Below are 16807 nucleotides of genomic sequence, written 5' to 3'. Positions count from 1 at the left end.
GAGGGGTATCTTTTTTCGGAGAGAACCCCAGCTTTGGACCGCATGGGATTGTAGTGACCACCACATTCCGACCGACATTCCCGTCCCGGGGAACCCCACATGAAACAAACCTCCGGAGCGCGAAATGGTGGTTAACCTTGAAGAGTTCGTTCGATTCGAGAGTCCGAGAACCCAGGACCCACCAACCCGACCACAAACACGAGGGCATGGCTCCGGCAAAGACTTACACTTTTTTGTGGCCTTACCGTTGTCCCCGCAGGGGGGGTGGGGCCTCGTACGGTCTTAACCATCATCTTTGGGCATTACGGCAGATTTGTACGGTATTCGAAGTTGCTGCTGTCGTTCCCTGCGGTAGACAGTGTTCGTGGTGTGGTCTTCTGTGTCCATACTTTCGACACTTACCCTTAACTGGGAGCCCTTCGGCCGGCAGATAACGGCCAAATCAGCCGATGCCGCCGGTAAACTTTTGGACCATCCCGTATCGCAGCGGTCTAGCCCGGGGGGGGCTCAGCACTCAGTCTGTCAATTTGTGGATCTTAAGTCCGGGGGGTTGCGTTTTTTCCTTCACCACCGCACCATAGTTGAGACCGATGCGCTGCGCTGTTCAAATCGATACGTTAAACCTCCACCCTCAGCACGGTTTTTCGCCCGGAACCGGAAACAGGATTCGCAGGCCGACGAAACAATAAGGACAGTTTTTTTTTTGTCAGGCTTTCTTTTTATACCCCTCACGGGGGGAACACGTTTGCAAACCGGTCCCGGAACGGCCACATGATATTACTTTCTGGAGGGCGGAGAAGTGGCCATTCAAAGAAGTGGCCCTGGCGGGTGCTCTCGGGACGCAGTGTTATAGCGCGCGCGATGGCAAAAACCATCAACGACTGAAGTGGCAATTATGCAACGTACGTCCGTCTGCAAGGAACACACAGTTGGACTTTTATCTTCACTTTCGAGCCTCCGCTACTCCCGGGGACTCCCGGCGTGCCATAAAACCTGAGGGACCCGAGATGTGGGCGGGCTGCTTCGGCAGCCCCGTTGATCCTTCCGGGTTGTCTCCCCCGTGTTGGCAAACTCTTCCGACATGGATTAACGGTGTAAATGAACATTTCATTCCCCCGTTTCGCCCCAGACATTTTAATGACCTTTCCAGTGCCAAGAACGTTTCGTTTTGACAAACATTTGTTAGCAGGAAGTGGCGGTATCGTGCCGTCACCATCGGAGGCAAAACGTGGCCCGGGGATGGATTCTCGCACTTCAAGTAGCGCCCGTGAGTGCCCGTTGTTGGCGATTGGTCCTTAATTAGATTTAAAGTGAGCAGATTAAGTGGGTTCGTGATTTTAAACGGAGTGTGTGGGCTAAGATTTAGGGCAGGTTTAATGTTTATTTGTTTCTTTCGTTAATATATAAAAGATGAATTGTCGATTTCTTTCTTCTGCAAACCCGGACAGTAGTGTTACTCTTGCGGCACGCTCAGGACTTCGAGCCTTCGTAATACTTTTTGTAAGCAAGCTTGTGATTTACGATTAGTCAGTCATCGCTCGCTATTTGAAGGAATATTGGCCCGTCATATTTACGGCCCCCGTATCGATCATAAATAACACTCCATTTTGTACCAGACGCATCGTCCGGACCGCTTGTTACAGTCCGCGCAGCTCTTTATCTTGGTCTGGTGAAGGGAGAGAATAAAATAGGATTCGTTATCCAACGATTTGCACGAATCATTCGAATGGTGTGTTACCTGTCCACCGCAGGAAACTCCCTTCATGCTGAAAACGGCGTAGCCACAATTCTTGGCTCCGACACTCTTGCACTGGGAACAGGTTTTGGCCTGCAACAAAAGTCGTGAATTACACTGTCTATTGTTTCACCCACGTTGGTCACTTACGTATGCATACAGGGTGGCGTCTGCCACGGCAGCCGTGCATAAAACGATGGCAAACACGATACACACGCTGGTCGGCTTCATGTTGACTCGGAAACGTTACAAGAAGTGATCATTTCAAGCCCGGTTGGGACCGGTGCTTTTATACGGCGCCTGGGCACCTGGGCCCGGGCCACCGTTTGACCAGGGGAATCACACTAAACGAGATGATTCATCTTTCGACGAACGCATTCGTTTATTGTGCGTAAAAAGGCGCTTTTTCGCACAAGAAAGCAGACATCGGTCGGTGACCTAGATAAGGCCCTGTTCAGCATCGCCAAGCATGTAGAACAACTCATTTCGATTATAGCGCTTGACCTTCACGTGAGTAAAATCAATTCAAACAAAAGATAACAAAGATAATTTCGGTACCTTTGCAACAATCAGCAACAAGAAGTAGGAAACATAAACAATTCAGATTCAAAAAAAAAGAGGAAAGCTCTTGGCCTAGATATCGGCAGGGACAAAACTCAATGAGGCAAGAAAATAACGGTCGGCCATCCGTTATGAATGAGTCTTTAAATACGCGCTAGAATCGAGCCGCTTGATTGAATTCACGGTTCGCGCAGCTTTATTTGTCAACCGAGACTGGGAGAGTGACACCGATTAAGATCTCGACCTCGGCTGACAATCGAGAGATTCGCGAAGATAATAAAGTACCTTCCATTGCTGTGCTTAACAGCATTTGATTGATGGAGTCAGTTTGAACGTTTTCCCGTTGAGTAAACATCCGAACAAAAAAAGGTGGAACACCGCTCCATTGGTGAGGAAAGTAATCGATACGTCCCGTTTTTTGTGCCCAACCCAACCCAAAGAAGACCCAAAAACCTTTAGAGCCGAAGTAAAGAACTCGCAATAAAATGCTTCAGACGCAATCGACTGGGAACGACCTCTTGCATACAGGTTAGGCGTAAGCTTCTCAGCGAAGTTCAACATGGTTTGGAAAACGGGACCTCGACTCAATCAGCTTCACACGCAGCATGATTATGTCCTCTCTCTCTCGGGGCCGCCCGGTTTGCAAGTGTGTTTTGAAGAGCATCAATAAACTATTTTCATGATAAGGGAGGGATGTACACACTATCATGTCTGCCCGGTCGTACCATTACGGCCCTCGGTACTCGATCTACTCGCGACCTTTCGAGAGTACGATATAGTAACACACCACCGAGCCCGGACCGAGCACCGAGTCGTTTGCCTCCCGGAGGATTCCAGATAAAACGACCTAGCCCGGCGTAGGTCAGCACACACGCAGCAGGAAACGTAACGTGCCTGTCTGCAATGGACACGAGAGCTAATGAACACTCGGGTCATGCACTTCACCGGCAGCTCCTGGCAGTGGCACCGCTGACGGCAATGGCACACTTACAAACAGACACACACAGGCAGGCAGGAGTTGTCCTGCCATTAAACGGGGAGCAAGTGACAGAGTGTATATGTCTATAAATATCAAACGACGACTGGACGGACCCTACCATCATGGCACGCTGACACGTAAGCTGTTGGTCTTCGGACACGCGAAAAGAAAGTTCCACTGTGTCCACCGGACGGGTGATTCGGTGAATAAGCAGGCTCAATTAATAATACCCCAAGACTGGTACAGCCATAGCTACGCCACGGCGTTGCTCTGTGCCAATTCCAGCTGGAAGGCCACCACCATGATACAAGCTAATGGTGGCCTCATTTTTATTCTTAACCCGTTGTCGAAACACTATGAAGTCGAACCGATAAGCCAGCCAGTTTAAGCATTTTGCTGCTCCCGGAGTCTGACGCAGGAGCTTATTTGTTCAAGTGCAGCCATGGCGGCTAACGAGCGTGTTCAAACAAATGGACGATTTAGTTTACATTTTGCTGATTTTGTTAAAACCACAGCTTGTGGGGTACTCCTCAAAGGTGTCTTGCCACGAGTCCTAACTGAAACGTAAGTCGTTCAACCGATGCACCTATCGCTACGCCAAAGAAGTTATATCGAGGCAAGTCAGACATGCTTTATGCTTTCGTGGTTTCACAAATTACACCATTTTATTTGTCATTTCCTAGACCATAAAGCAACCCACGACAGGTGTCGTTGTGTAAAGTCCTGAACGGCGCACGCACACGGCTGGTGAATTGAAGGACTGAAACGATCGCCAAAAAACGCCCCACCGAATGACATAAGTATTACAAATGGATTCGTCCTCACGAAATGATGGAAACGGACTTACCAAACCGTTACATTTGGTGTAGGTCTTCGAGTACGCAGTGCATGACTTCGGCGTTCCGTAGATGCGACACAGCGAGCAAGACCGCGCCTGCGGGAAACGGCAAAAGATCCACGATTATCGCAATCGCCAAAGAAAGCCGCTATTTGGTCGGATTAATTGATCTCACGTAGATAGAAACCGAGGAGGACTCAGTGCAGCTGCAGGCCGCTACGAAGGCGAACAAAATCAAAAACTTCAAATGTCTCATGCTGTCGAATCTGAGGACGTTTTCGTACTAAACCGTGGAAGTGTGGAATCTGGGGCCGGTGCAGTGTCATCCGGCCGCGAGCGCTTGTTGACTCAACTGTTTAAGCATCGCTACTGTGGTGGTGTTTTCGGATTTTCGGGTGAAGAGTACTTATTCCCAACCTGACCCTGAGTGTTCGTCTACAACAAAATAGTACCAACGGCAACTAATCAGCTGCTGGTGTCGGTTGTCGAATGTCCTTGAAGCTATCATCTTTTTGGCAGTTCTATTGATTCTATGCTAGCTCCTACACGAATTATTCCACTAATGAAAGGCTCAGTAATTGGTTATCAAATCGAAGAACTATACTCTCCTGACTTTTTCAATTTAATCCATATTTGAAAATGAAGTTTACAAAGATAACTTCAACTCACAGCTCAAGTTCTGGGAAATGATCACACGAACGTCACGCCACTCCCAACTGAGCGGAATAGTATGGATAGCTAATTTATTGTGTGCCCGAGAACTAAATTATGTACTTCGTCCGTCGACGGTAGAAAAAAACGAGAACGGAGTTCGGAACCCGCCGGCGGCCGGCCTTGTGAGCAAAGCGCCCTGCATTAAACTACAAAAGAAGAACTTTTTTCGGTGTACAGTTCGGTGTCGTTTCGCGTCGTCATTTGTCCGGAAGAAAGTCCAGACCAACAAAAGACGGCGGAACCGGTGGAAGCTTCAATGGTCCACGAAATTGAATTCCCAATTCCCGCGCCACGCTGGCGGAATGTCAAGGAATGTCAATAGCGCCACAGCACTTTCACGCCCATTCCAACATGCTCCACAAAGTTTTACTTGAGCAAAAATCTAATTCCCACCCCCGCGGAGGGGGGGAGTCGATGATCGGTGTACGGATTGATTTCGTGCCAGCCATGATAAATGTGGTGCCAGTGGTGCGTCCTTGGAACAAACTAAAACTAGAACTCATTAGAGCGTTCACTCCGTAGCGCTACCGGGTCAAGGCTTCGGCCAACATTCCACTGCTAGTTCGCAGTACCGATCGGCATCCGGCCGGCAGTGGTTCTGGCGCTGGAGAACAAACCGCCAACCGTTTCGTTTATTGTCCTCCCAATCGGTTCGGTTCGGTTTGAGGTCTGCGGGGTGGCGGGATGGTGAACGGGCTCATCGACAGCCCGGCCAGCCGCAATCAGTGTGACAGGCCTCTCCGCACCGTAGTAAAGGGCAATTTGTCGACCGATGAAGATAATATATTTCTTTCGTCGTGCCACGCGAGCCCAAGTTCGTGCGCTACCCGAAATAGATGGGGGCGCGACAGGACGAAGATTTCTTTCGGCGGATGCTTTTGATTCGTCAGACTAATGAAATCCCTGGAACGATAACACGCCAACAGACAGCAGACCCGGATCGGACCTGCTCGGCACGGCTGCGAAGTGTCTGGGCCGAGAGATAGCGGCCATCAGCGCCATAATGCAACAAATTCTATTACTGAGCCGCCGGCAACGAGGAAGCCTTCCTTCGGCGCCCGGAACAAGTTCGTGGTCCTACGCCATGGTTCGCCACCGGGTTTCGCTTGAAGTGGAACTTGAAGCCCGGAAGTGGAACCTGGCGTTTGCCGATGGCACATTTAGGTTTTATGCGCCGACTCCATAAGAGATGCCATAAAACTGTGTTCTCACGCTAATGATGGCACCCTGTTTTCGTGACACATTTTTATTCCCCGTCAACTTTCCCCAGAGATTTGCGTAGATTGTTGGGTAGAAAAGTGTAGAGTCTCCTAAAACACTTATTAAATATGGCCGCGCGCCTTCACCATGCCAGCTCTACGAAGCTAGTGTAAGGAACTAAATCCAGAAACGCTCACATAAACTGCATTACGCGCGTGAACCATTAGCGAGCAAATGTTGTTTCATCCTCTCCCGCCCCGCGCAGCGCCCGTTTCCGGCTCCGACTCTCATCTATTTTCCTTCCGTTTCTTTATTCCGCAGGTCACATGACTCATCGCGATGCATAAAATTGCGTTATGGCCCTGGTTAGCCATAGCCTGGAGATGGAGAACCGTCATTATATTGAATTTGTTAGCACAAAACTTGTGCGCCGGCTCTGTCCTGTCAAGTGGTTCAAAAACAAACGATGGAAGCAGCGGCAGTGCGGAAATTGACGGGGCCACGGCCATCTACGGTGATCCGCTCGCCCCGCTGGGCCCAGGACCGTCCGCGGAGGTAAGTGAGTGTGGTCGGCGGGTGGTGGCCCCATACTTTCACCGCTCGCCACCAACCGTCATCAATCAGGACACGGGGTCCACACGGGCAATGCTGGTGTTTTATCATTCATTGTAGGGATCGACAAAAAAAACGGCTTTACTATGGAACGTGCTTCGCAAGAATTTATGCTTGGGTTGCCATTTATTGTGTTTTTCAGTTCGAATTAGCAAAAAGGTTAGATCGGACTGCGCAAATGTGCCAGAAATTGTTCAGTAAAATATCTCCGAACTTGATTGATCAGCAGACGAGAATTCAGCAAGAGAAAGTAATTCAGGATCATTTGAAACTTAAAGAGGAGAGATTCAGAAACAGTATAGGATGTAGGTCTAACAGCGCAAGGATTTCAGAGACCAACTCATAAACCATAGAAACATCGGCTTGAGGGTGACGTTATTCTCTTTCCAAAGCACAGGACTGTGAACTGCCATTGTAAAACCTCTCCAGACCATCTTTAAGCGAACATCTTCTCTATTCGTCTATTGTACGGTACACCCAGATGTCCCCAGAAAAGTCACGCTGTACTCCTCGCTTGGCAGTCACTTGTCGGAACCAGAATTGATGGATCTCCGAGCGCGGTCTCACTCGACACAAATCGTCCATTAGTCAACATTTACGTTTGACAGCTGTCAAAATACAGCCCTTTCCGTGGGAGCTGCAGCGCGCAGCCGTTTTTTTGCAGCACTCCCTCCAGTTAGCAGTTTCCAGTTCCGTTCCGGACACTCCGGACCGGAAGTTCCTTTCCACGTGTCGCACCGGACGCACTGTTCGCACCGGCGGGAAGCCTTTTTTGCCGGCACAGGCGACACAGTTTCACCACCATCGCCGACGACGGGATGGGTTCGATGAGCTGCGCCATGTAACTAACCGTCGGGCCAGGTTCGCTGGCCGCGACTGAAAGCTATTTCAAACAATTGAGCCACTTTCTATTTGCATTGTAAATACCGTCGGCAAAGGCACGGGGAAACGGGAAAAAAGCACATAAAGCACGCCAGCAGCAGCAACGATGGACCACCCGAACGACGGAACGCCACATCAAAGATGTAGCGCCCCGGGAAACGGGAAGAAGATATTTATGCAGTCGTGGCCGGATTGGCCCATAAAATATTTAAAACACCTCACGAATGTGTATGTGTGCCCTGAGAGGATGTGGGACACCGTTGAATGGAATGGTTCGGTCGAAAGGACGAAAGGAGCGAGACGGTGGTCGTGCTTCAAAAATCGTTTCCCTCTTGGCCACTTAAAGAGCGCTCGGGCGCCTTAAATACCACTGGAGGAGACGCAGCAAGAGCGCATCTGCAAGCCAAAGGACACACAACCCGTACCGCACGCACACATACATATACGTGGGCTCACGTGGGTAGCATTAAGCGGTTTTACACGCGCCGCGCCGGATGAAGACCGTTAACCGCATCCGCATCCCGAAAAGACTGAAGATGAAATCTCGTCCAAGCCAATTTCGTGCACAATCTGCGGTGCTTTATTAGCACAGCGTGCCAATCTTGTGTCACGTTTCTGCTGCCCGCCACAGTAAGCCCCGCCCGGGAGGAGGAATCGGAAACGGATGCTAATCGATTGGCTGGTGGTGTTTCGCAGCCGGATTCGCGAATCCGCCACCGACCGATATCTGCGGGCCGTTTTTCCCATCGACAACGCAGGCCCACAAGGAAAGAGCACTCTCTCGAGAACCGGAGCAACCAGGGGGCCGGGCCCGATCCTTCCCGTGCCGTTCCTTGCCGACTCGATTAATATTTCATTCGACGCGTTGATTAGTTTCCTTAGCAAAAGGCGAAAGTACGCGAGAGAAAGGCCTGCGGGGCATTTCAATAAACGTGTCCTCCGGGGAGGCCACGACGACGACGGCAGCACCATCATCATCATCATCAACGGTGCAGCCCAAGACGCCCAACCCAAAAGCCTGGTCGCGTGAATAAATCAAGCCCAGCGACGGGCTGTTGGGTGTCGGACATCTCGGACCAGAAAGAAGGAGCGATAGGCCTGGCTGGGGCTGGGTGGCCCAAGAACTGGTTGAAGACTGTACCGTCAGCGAGTTGCTTTCTTAATCCTGTGGTGTAGGTTGGGGACCCTGGTGCGGCATGCTGATTGAGTTGACTCAGCCTCGGCGTCGTCCGCCCGAATCGGGGACACACGACCAGAACAGTTCAACTACTAATACATCATCCCCGTTCCGGGATGGTGAGAGGAAAGTTGAGATGAATGAGCGACATAAGCCAGAGTGAGGTGGTGCGAGACTTGAGAAACGTGCCGCAGGTAGCACAACTTACAACCCGAGCCTCGAAAGATAAGCTTCTGCGAAAGGACCCGGACATGGTGGATGGCTGTGAGTTTTGCTTGCTCAAACTCTCGGTACTGATGCGCTCGTGTAGTGTTTGGTCCCGACGGACGCCAAATCATGGGCTGGCAGTATCGTATATCGAGTTGTTAGTAAACTAAAAACCCTATAGAGTTCCTCCGGGGATAGGCGCTATATATCTGAGAGAGGTTTCACGTATTAACCCATTAACCCGCTCCACCTTCTTTGTTCGCCCGGAAACTCCAGGAAGCCATCGAAGACTCGCTGCAAACCATCCACGATATAGCGACGGAAAACCTGGGCGCACTCTGCCTGACGAAGCTGTACCGACCGCTCAAGATAACCCTCAACCCGGAGCGCTACACCGGAGCCCGCCAGAAGGCCGACCTGGCGGCGGTCGTCCTGCAGGATGTCGGGGTCTCGCGCCACAATGGTAAGTGCTTCCGCCGCCACCGGCACCGGGCGGCATCGATAATTAACATATCTCCGGTAACGTCCGGCTCGCAGTCTTGGGGAACTGGGGCGCGCCCTAACCGTGTTAGGAGCAGCACTTTTCACCTAACAGCCCTTGACGATTGTCTAAGATGAATGATTAATGAACCACCCCACCGAAGCGAGCTAGCGCGCGTCTTGCGCGTATATAAATGGACGTTGGCGCTGGAGTTCTGCGAACCACTCAGCCAGACTTGCTGGAGTGGGCTACGAAACTCCCGGTTCCCCGGTCGCTGGGGCTGGACCACTTACGGAAGAAGCTTACGCACCACCCCACGCCACTAGTAATCTTGTTAGGAAAATAGTTGAATTTAATGAGCCCGGTACCAGCCTGACTAGGCCTGGCCTGGTCGAGGTCTTCGCGAACTCTGGTTTAATGAACTGCTACTGAACATCTTGAACTGTAGCCCCGGCGCAGTTCTATGAACTGTGCCCGCACAGATCAAGTGCTAAGCAATCTGGACCCGGCCCTGCCAAGGTGTTAAAGTGCTCTTGACTTTTTCAGTATTAGAAAGCTCTGAAGTGAAGCAATTTTTCTTCATACAAGAATGACCAGAACGGGAATTCTTCTTCGGAATTGTCACAACCACCTATAAGCCCTTCGAGTCTCCAAAAGAAAAACAAAACTGAGCCGAAACGAAGTTTTCAAACGAGTCCTCGAATATTAACCCCCAAAAAGCTCGAGGGATTTGTACATATTTCGTCCAAATTTTCAGTTTCAATTTCGCCGAAAAACCAATAAGCCTCGGTAACGTACGCCATCAACGGTTACAGTGGCTCGTTCTTAATTTCGGATGAAAAATCGGTCGATGATGCCGCTAGACCATCAAATCCGCACCAAACAGTCACTCGTTGTGAGGGTATTGGTTTCTGTTGCACCACGTGTGGGTTTTCCGAGCCCCAAATATAATGAATCTGCTTATTAACATAACCACCGAGGTTGAAATGAGCTTCAATGAAATCACCCTACTTAACCGAACACTTCCCAGAAACACCTTTTTCGATCTCCAACGAACTCAGGTGGTATGGAAGCCTTTGGCATCAAATTGCTACTGAAAACTGGTATGGACAAATGTTGATAACATGTCAGCACAAGGAGTCATTCGTGAGAAACTTTGAAACTACGGACAGTTCGAACAGGTCAACAGGTGCCACGACGATCAACTCGATAGGTTATTAGGTTTGAACCACCGCATCACCTAAAACTATTCCTGATTACTATTCCCCAACGGTCGAGCCACATTGAATAGTTCCAAATGGAATTTAATCCTGGCGTCCGTAACGCAATGCTCTAAGAAGCAATTTCCACATTTGTGCTTTATATCTTCAACAACCTACTGTTGCATCACAATCCTCCTTCGCCGAATAGTCCTCCGCGAGGCAAGTCTCAAATTGATGCCATAGTGAACAGTGTCCTTCCTGCACTCTTCCAGGACTGCTCGACGCCCTCGCGAAGGGTCTGCTTTCCGACGCCCACGTCACCAGCGCCCGGATACTCTCGATCAACGTGAGCGACGGCATGCTAACGAACTCCGTCTGGTGGAACAAGGAACCGGGCGGGATGGGAACCCCGCTGCGGATCGAGGCGGACGGGATCGCCATCGGGACGAAGCCCGATCCCACCTACCCCTGGTATGTGGCCGCGTCCTCTCACACACCCCTCGGTTCGGCCATTAACCACCTGCCCCGGGTCTCGCGCTTCGATCGTAGGTTTGAAGATGAATCGTCCTTCCCGGGGTTACGGTCACCCAAGTTTACGCCCTCGCCGCCCGACATCTCGTACCGTGGCTGGTGGACCTACCCGTACTACTCGTGCGCGCAGAAGAAGTGGATCCTGTCCTACAGCGTAGCTATCCCACCGATGGGCCGTCACGGGTAACAAGCTCCGCGGGCGCAGTCACCACCGAAACCTAACATTCTCTCTGTCTCAGGATTCGCGGTTTCCTCAGTATCGACATCAACATCAACGACCTGCAGGTGAACCAGTGCAACAACCCGAACCGGTTCGAGATCCTTAGCTACAACCAGCACCTGCGCCAGTACTACCCGTTCGTGCGCAATCTGCGGCTGGGCGAGGACGAGCAGCTGCGCCAGATCGAGGCGTTCCACGGATCGCACAAGTGCCACGTGCACAGCATGCGCTGCGAGTACCGACCGGTGGTGACGAGCGTCGTCAGTTCCTCGCAGGGTTTCAACGGGTCGCTTGCCAGTGCGAACGGGACGTCCGGCTTGGTGCTGGCGGCTACCAACCCGTACCAGACCGTCATCAGCGGGTGGACTCGGGGAGCGTACCAGTGCAAGTGCAAGGACGGGTTCTACTCCTTTCGCCATCCGGACGGCTTCAACGGGAGCATCATGGAGGTGGCGTACCAGGAGTACCGCGACAACGTTAGCTACTACTACAAGGAGGTGTTCGTGTGCGTGCGCTGTGCTCCCGGGTGCGCCACCTGCACCGGCCCCGAACCGTGCCTGGCCAGTTACAACTGGGCGTTCCGGTGAGTTTCTAAAGGCGATAAAACTGACGGGAAACTGAAGACTATGGCACTCTGAACTGTCATTAAGCTAGTTGAACTCTACAGCTAGTGCCAGGATCGGTTGAAGTTCGTCGAAAGAGATAACTAATTGTATCAGACCAATACAAACATTTTATTTCTTGTTTAGCCTTTTTACTACTAAAACCTTTTGTAGACTCGACATTGGAGTCACGGAAATGCAGGTGGCAGATAGAAAAAGAGCATCAACATGTTGGTTCAATCGACCACTCTTGCATTTGCCCTCTTTATCTGTTGCCACTCATCTCTGGAATGCCTTGAACTGACGTTTGAACGACAAGCATGTTGTGGAGCACGGGTGCCGTACGGTTCTACAAATGTCCCGACAGTCCGATGGTGGCGTTCGTCCATCGTTCTGTTATGCGGACATAAATTCCAAACGCATTAGACCGAACGACCGATGCATCTTTTCCGTTTCCCACAGGACGACGCTGCTCACCTTCTCCGTCATGTGCGCCGGGTTCACCGTCGTGCTCGCCCTCTACATGTACCAGCACCGCAAGGTGAAGGTGTTCAAGGTGGCCAGCCCGATCTTCCTCACCATCACGCTGCTCGGTTGTGCCTTCATGTACCTGGAGATGGCAGCCATCTTTCCGATTCTCGATACGTACTCGTGCATCGCCACCAAGTGGACGCGCCACATGGGCTTCTGCGTGACGTACACGGCGCTGCTGATGAAGACCTGGCGCGTTTCGCTCACCTACCGCGTCAAATCGGCCCACAAGGTGAAGCTGACGGACAAGCAGCTGCTCCAGTGGATGGTCCCGATACTGCTGGTGATGTTCATCTACCTCGGCACCTGGACGCTCTCGGCGCCCCCGACGGCCGAGAAGGTAAGCCGCAACCGAGTTGATCAACGTTTAATTCCCCTTCATTCCAATACGATTACGCCCTTTCATCCGTCCGACATCGCTTCCGGACCCGATCCGAGCGGCCGAGAAATCATTAGGCGGAACTCCGGACCCGGGGTACCTGTCACATTCCGGGTTATGAAGGGTTCCCGAGCCGGCCCAGGGAACCGCTTAGTGTAGGATGCCGTGACACTCGCTGCCTCTCTCTCTCACAGTCTCTCTAATCACCCCATAACAAATGGATTACCGATGCATTTTTTATAATCCGCCTAATTAGTCCTCGGGGTGGCCATAAAATTATTATCACCAAACGTGTGTGCGTGTTCCGCGCGCACGGACCACGTCCTTTTTGGCCATTTGCTGGCGCTTCCTGGCGCCATCGTTGGCCCGCAAATGGCTGAGAGAGAACCTCATCCGAAGATTCCTTATCCGAATTGACCAACATCAGGGTCATTTCAGCTCAGAAATAATAGTGTTTACTTCAATTCTATAATTTGGGTAAATTCTCGTAAAACTTTAGGGAAACTGCGAGCTCAATTTCTCGTACCTTCGACTCTTGTATCGATTTAAAGCATTGCAGAGGAATACGATAACTAAACGGCAATACCCTGTAGTAAATTATACTTTATCAAACTATGCTGACTATTTGTATTCTGTACCAAAACTGAAAGCACATAGTTGTTATAAAATACCCGTCGCGTTATTGTTGGAAACTTCCCGAATATGTTTGGCGAATTCAGAACTCAATTTGTTCTTCTTTCTGCCCTATTTGTATGTAAATAGATAAATTGCCGGTAGTCAGTTGAAAAGTAAGCCATTTTTCGTGTTTCTTTCGATGGAAAAATCGTTATTAGATTAGTTAAAGTAATTTATAATAATTATCACTCAAAAACTAACACCCATTTGCACCGAAACATCCGTTCCATCTGTGTCCGTGATCGGTTTCCACTTTAATGGCCGTAAAAAATAATGGCCAAATAATGGATTCTTTGCCCACTCAAAAGGTCAAACAATCATCAAGCGAAAGCCCGATTTCGGCTCCGGCGAGATAATAAAGTTTGCCAGAGTTCGGGCGTAATTGGAAATTAATTTGCACTCGCTTTCTCTCTCTCTCTCTATCTTTCTCTCTCCCGCTCTCACCCGATAGATCGAAGACCAGCACGGATTGATATTCAAGCAGTGCTCGTACAACTGGTGGGATCACAGTCTGGCGATCGGCGAGGTGCTGTTCCTGGCCTGGGGCATCCGCGTCTGCTACAACGTGCGCAACGCCGAGTCGCTCTACAACGAGGCGAAGCTCATCTCGTACGCCATCTACAACATAGCGCTGGTCAACACGACGATGGTGGCATTCCAGTGAGTAAGAGCGCCGCCGGTTTTGGGGCGGTTAACCCAAAACCCGGGACCGATATCGATTAAAGCGCCCCTTGCAATGGGATTTGGGTCCGGTCTCCCCGATGGCCGGTTGAGTTGTGGGAATTCATTTCCTCGGATTTTCAACCACCACCGCCCCAGCCACCGGCCACCGGCTTTTCACACGGAAAAATTAATCTTCGCCCCGCGTAATCTCTGTGTCCGTTGCAGCCTGTTCATTTTCCCCCAGGCGGGACCGGATATTAAATACTTGCTCGGCTTTATACGGACGCAGCTCTCCACCTCGGTCACGATCGCACTGGTGTTCGGCCCGAAGGTGCTCCGGATACTGCGCGGCCAGGGTGACCAGTGGGACCAGCGGGCGCGGAAGCGCGGCATCACCGCGTCCTTCTCGCTCAACGGCATCGGCCTGGTGCCGGAAGAGACCGCCGACCTGTACCAGGAAAACGAAGAGCTCAAGGTAAGCGAAGGGCGACGCGCCGCACGGCCCTTCAAACCGCAAATGGGGCGGTTGTGGCGGCGGCAATGACCTTTCAATCCGCACCCTTCCGCTTGGCGGTGGGGTTGAGTTTTCACCTTTACGTAACATTTGCATCTTTTTCTCGCCTTCCCACCCCCTTTATCAAACCACTTTTCATCGCTCGACTGCGCAATCACGCTGGCAATCCGCTTTGTGTCCCGTCGTGGGGTTCATCGGCTCAACGGCATTCCGGTCCGGCCTGGCCCAACCCAACCAACCCGCAACGAAACCCCACCCCACTCGGACTGGGTGGTTGTTTTCCCGAAGGAAGAAATTCAGAAACTCGCTGCTCAAATTGAATTCATGAAAATTGTTCACATGGAAATGAACAATCGCCATCTGAAGCCGAAACCGGGCGGCTACTTCACGATGAAGAGCCCGCTCGGCAAGTCGTTCGGTGGTGGCAGTGGCGGGCTCACCGGCAGTGGGGGCTCACACAAACACAAGCAGCAGCAGCAGCAGCAACAGCCGAAGGACGACTCACTGAAGGAGCACAGTGGCGTCACGGAGGACGGCCATAGTGGGGGCACTAACAGCTGCTACTCGGGGACGGCCAACTCTGTCGGGTAAGTTTCGGCCACACAGGCACCCTACACTGCCCACCCTTTCGTTGGGAGCTGTCGATCAAAACTGGCCCACACAGCATTTACTCGAAGCGAAACCGTCAATTGATTTCGCTGGCGAGCAGGAACCGGAAGCTCGTTAAAAGTTTGGCGGAAGCGATGCATTAACGGCGACCGTGATCGCTGCTTACGAGCGAGCGAGCGAGTGTGTTTATGTGTGTATCCGATCGCTCGCCAAACTTCGCAAGAAATTAACTATGCGAGTGTCCAGGTGGCGTACACACGGCCCAGCAAGCATTTGATCGCAATGGAGGCCATCGACCTCAGGGAAGCTCGTTTTTACAACCTTCCACATTTCTGCTAATTATTGTAACGATTTTTGGCATATCTTTTCGGTTGGTTGTAAAGGACCAGGCGTCTCCATCGAACCGCACGAACCACCAGGCGCCTCCATCGAACTCGAAACTAACCAGGCGCCTCCATTTCACTAGAAAATTCGCTCAACATTGCGAGCACACTTTGCAATAATTACTTTGTTTTCATGTTCACTGGCAACACTGTTTGGGACAGAGAACTATAAAGAAGACCCAAAAATGGTGTGCTGAATGCATGGGAAAAATAAAGATATCAAATCTCAATTTGCGAATGCACCTCAAAACGGAACGCGCTTACTAAACTCGCCAGTCGCTTCACTTGGCCTTGCTGGAGCTGCCGTACGCTAATTGGAAATGTGAACAACGTACGACGTTGCTGGTTGGGTCTGCCGGCTTACACATGCCCCGAAACAATGTGGGGAGCCCCCTTTTGATTTTGAAAGTTGAACGATAGAAGACAAAAAAATCCTCGTAACTAGCTCCTGTTGTGCCACCGCCTGGCGGAAGTGGTGAGCGTTTTTTACCTCTATATCGGTCGCAAAGCGCACACCGAAAACGATGCCTTGGAACTCGGAGAAAAAAATGGAAAGCACAGCTTTGAACATCGAGTGTTGTTACAACTTTTGCATTTACACATGTAACCTCCGCCATTTCACTTTTTGCTCTCTCTCTCTTTTTCTCTCGCTCTGCTTGACACACACTTGGTGGGCAACGCGAAAAAAAAACCGGTCACACCAACAGCTACACACCGCAGCCACCAGCCAACAGCAACAGTGGCTCCGAGAAGGTATGACATGCTCACCGAGATGGACAGGACGGCGGCCGGACGGCGTGCGGTGGTGGCGGGGCGGGCAGAACGCCCAACTCCGGCTCGTCCGCCACGTACACGGCAACCGACAGCACCAATCCCGGCCAGCGCTACGGCATCAACTACAGCATCAACCTCACAGCGCAACCAACCGCAGCCGGTTCGGGGAAGAGCGTGGCCCTCAGCCAGCAGCCCACCGCCCACGGCCAGAAACGGCCCAAACGGAGCCTTAACAACGGGTGCAGTGGCAGCGCAGCTAACGATCCGGCTGCCGACAACGGCCTCGGCCTCGTCACTGGCAGCGATCACGATAACTGTAATAATAATAATCAAAGTAA

General features: G+C 51.4%; 2 protein-coding genes across 2 annotated transcripts; one reads left to right on the top strand and one right to left on the bottom strand.

The window, feature by feature from the left end:
* Positions 1–1588: 1588 nt before the first annotated feature.
* On the bottom strand, positions 1589–1966 carry LOC131210919 (uncharacterized). The gene is made up of 3 exons (XM_058204238.1): positions 1886–1966; positions 1739–1828; positions 1589–1666 (listed from the first exon to the last, which is right to left on the bottom strand). Exons 1-3 carry the CDS (start codon positions 1964–1966, stop codon positions 1589–1591), a joined length of 249 nt encoding a protein of 82 aa, XP_058060221.1.
* A 4400-nt stretch (positions 1967–6366) lies between these two features.
* Positions 6367–16454, top strand: LOC131207895 (probable G-protein coupled receptor CG31760). The gene is made up of 10 exons (XM_058200528.1): positions 6367–6582; positions 9182–9368; positions 10861–11059; positions 11138–11302; positions 11359–11922; positions 12404–12812; positions 13978–14186; positions 14415–14664; positions 14992–15290; positions 16403–16454. The coding sequence occupies exons 1-10, from the start codon at positions 6367–6369 to the stop codon at positions 16452–16454; spliced, it is 2550 nt and encodes an 849-aa protein (XP_058056511.1).
* The last annotated feature ends 353 nt before the right edge of the window (positions 16455–16807 follow it).

The sequence above is a fragment of the Anopheles bellator genome, chromosome 2 (assembly GCF_943735745.2).
Source record: "Anopheles bellator chromosome 2, idAnoBellAS_SP24_06.2, whole genome shotgun sequence".
Classification (NCBI taxonomy): Eukaryota; Metazoa; Arthropoda; class Insecta; order Diptera; family Culicidae; genus Anopheles; species Anopheles bellator.
Note: the sequence above shows the minus strand (reverse complement) of the source record. Positions and strands in the feature narration are given on the sequence as shown.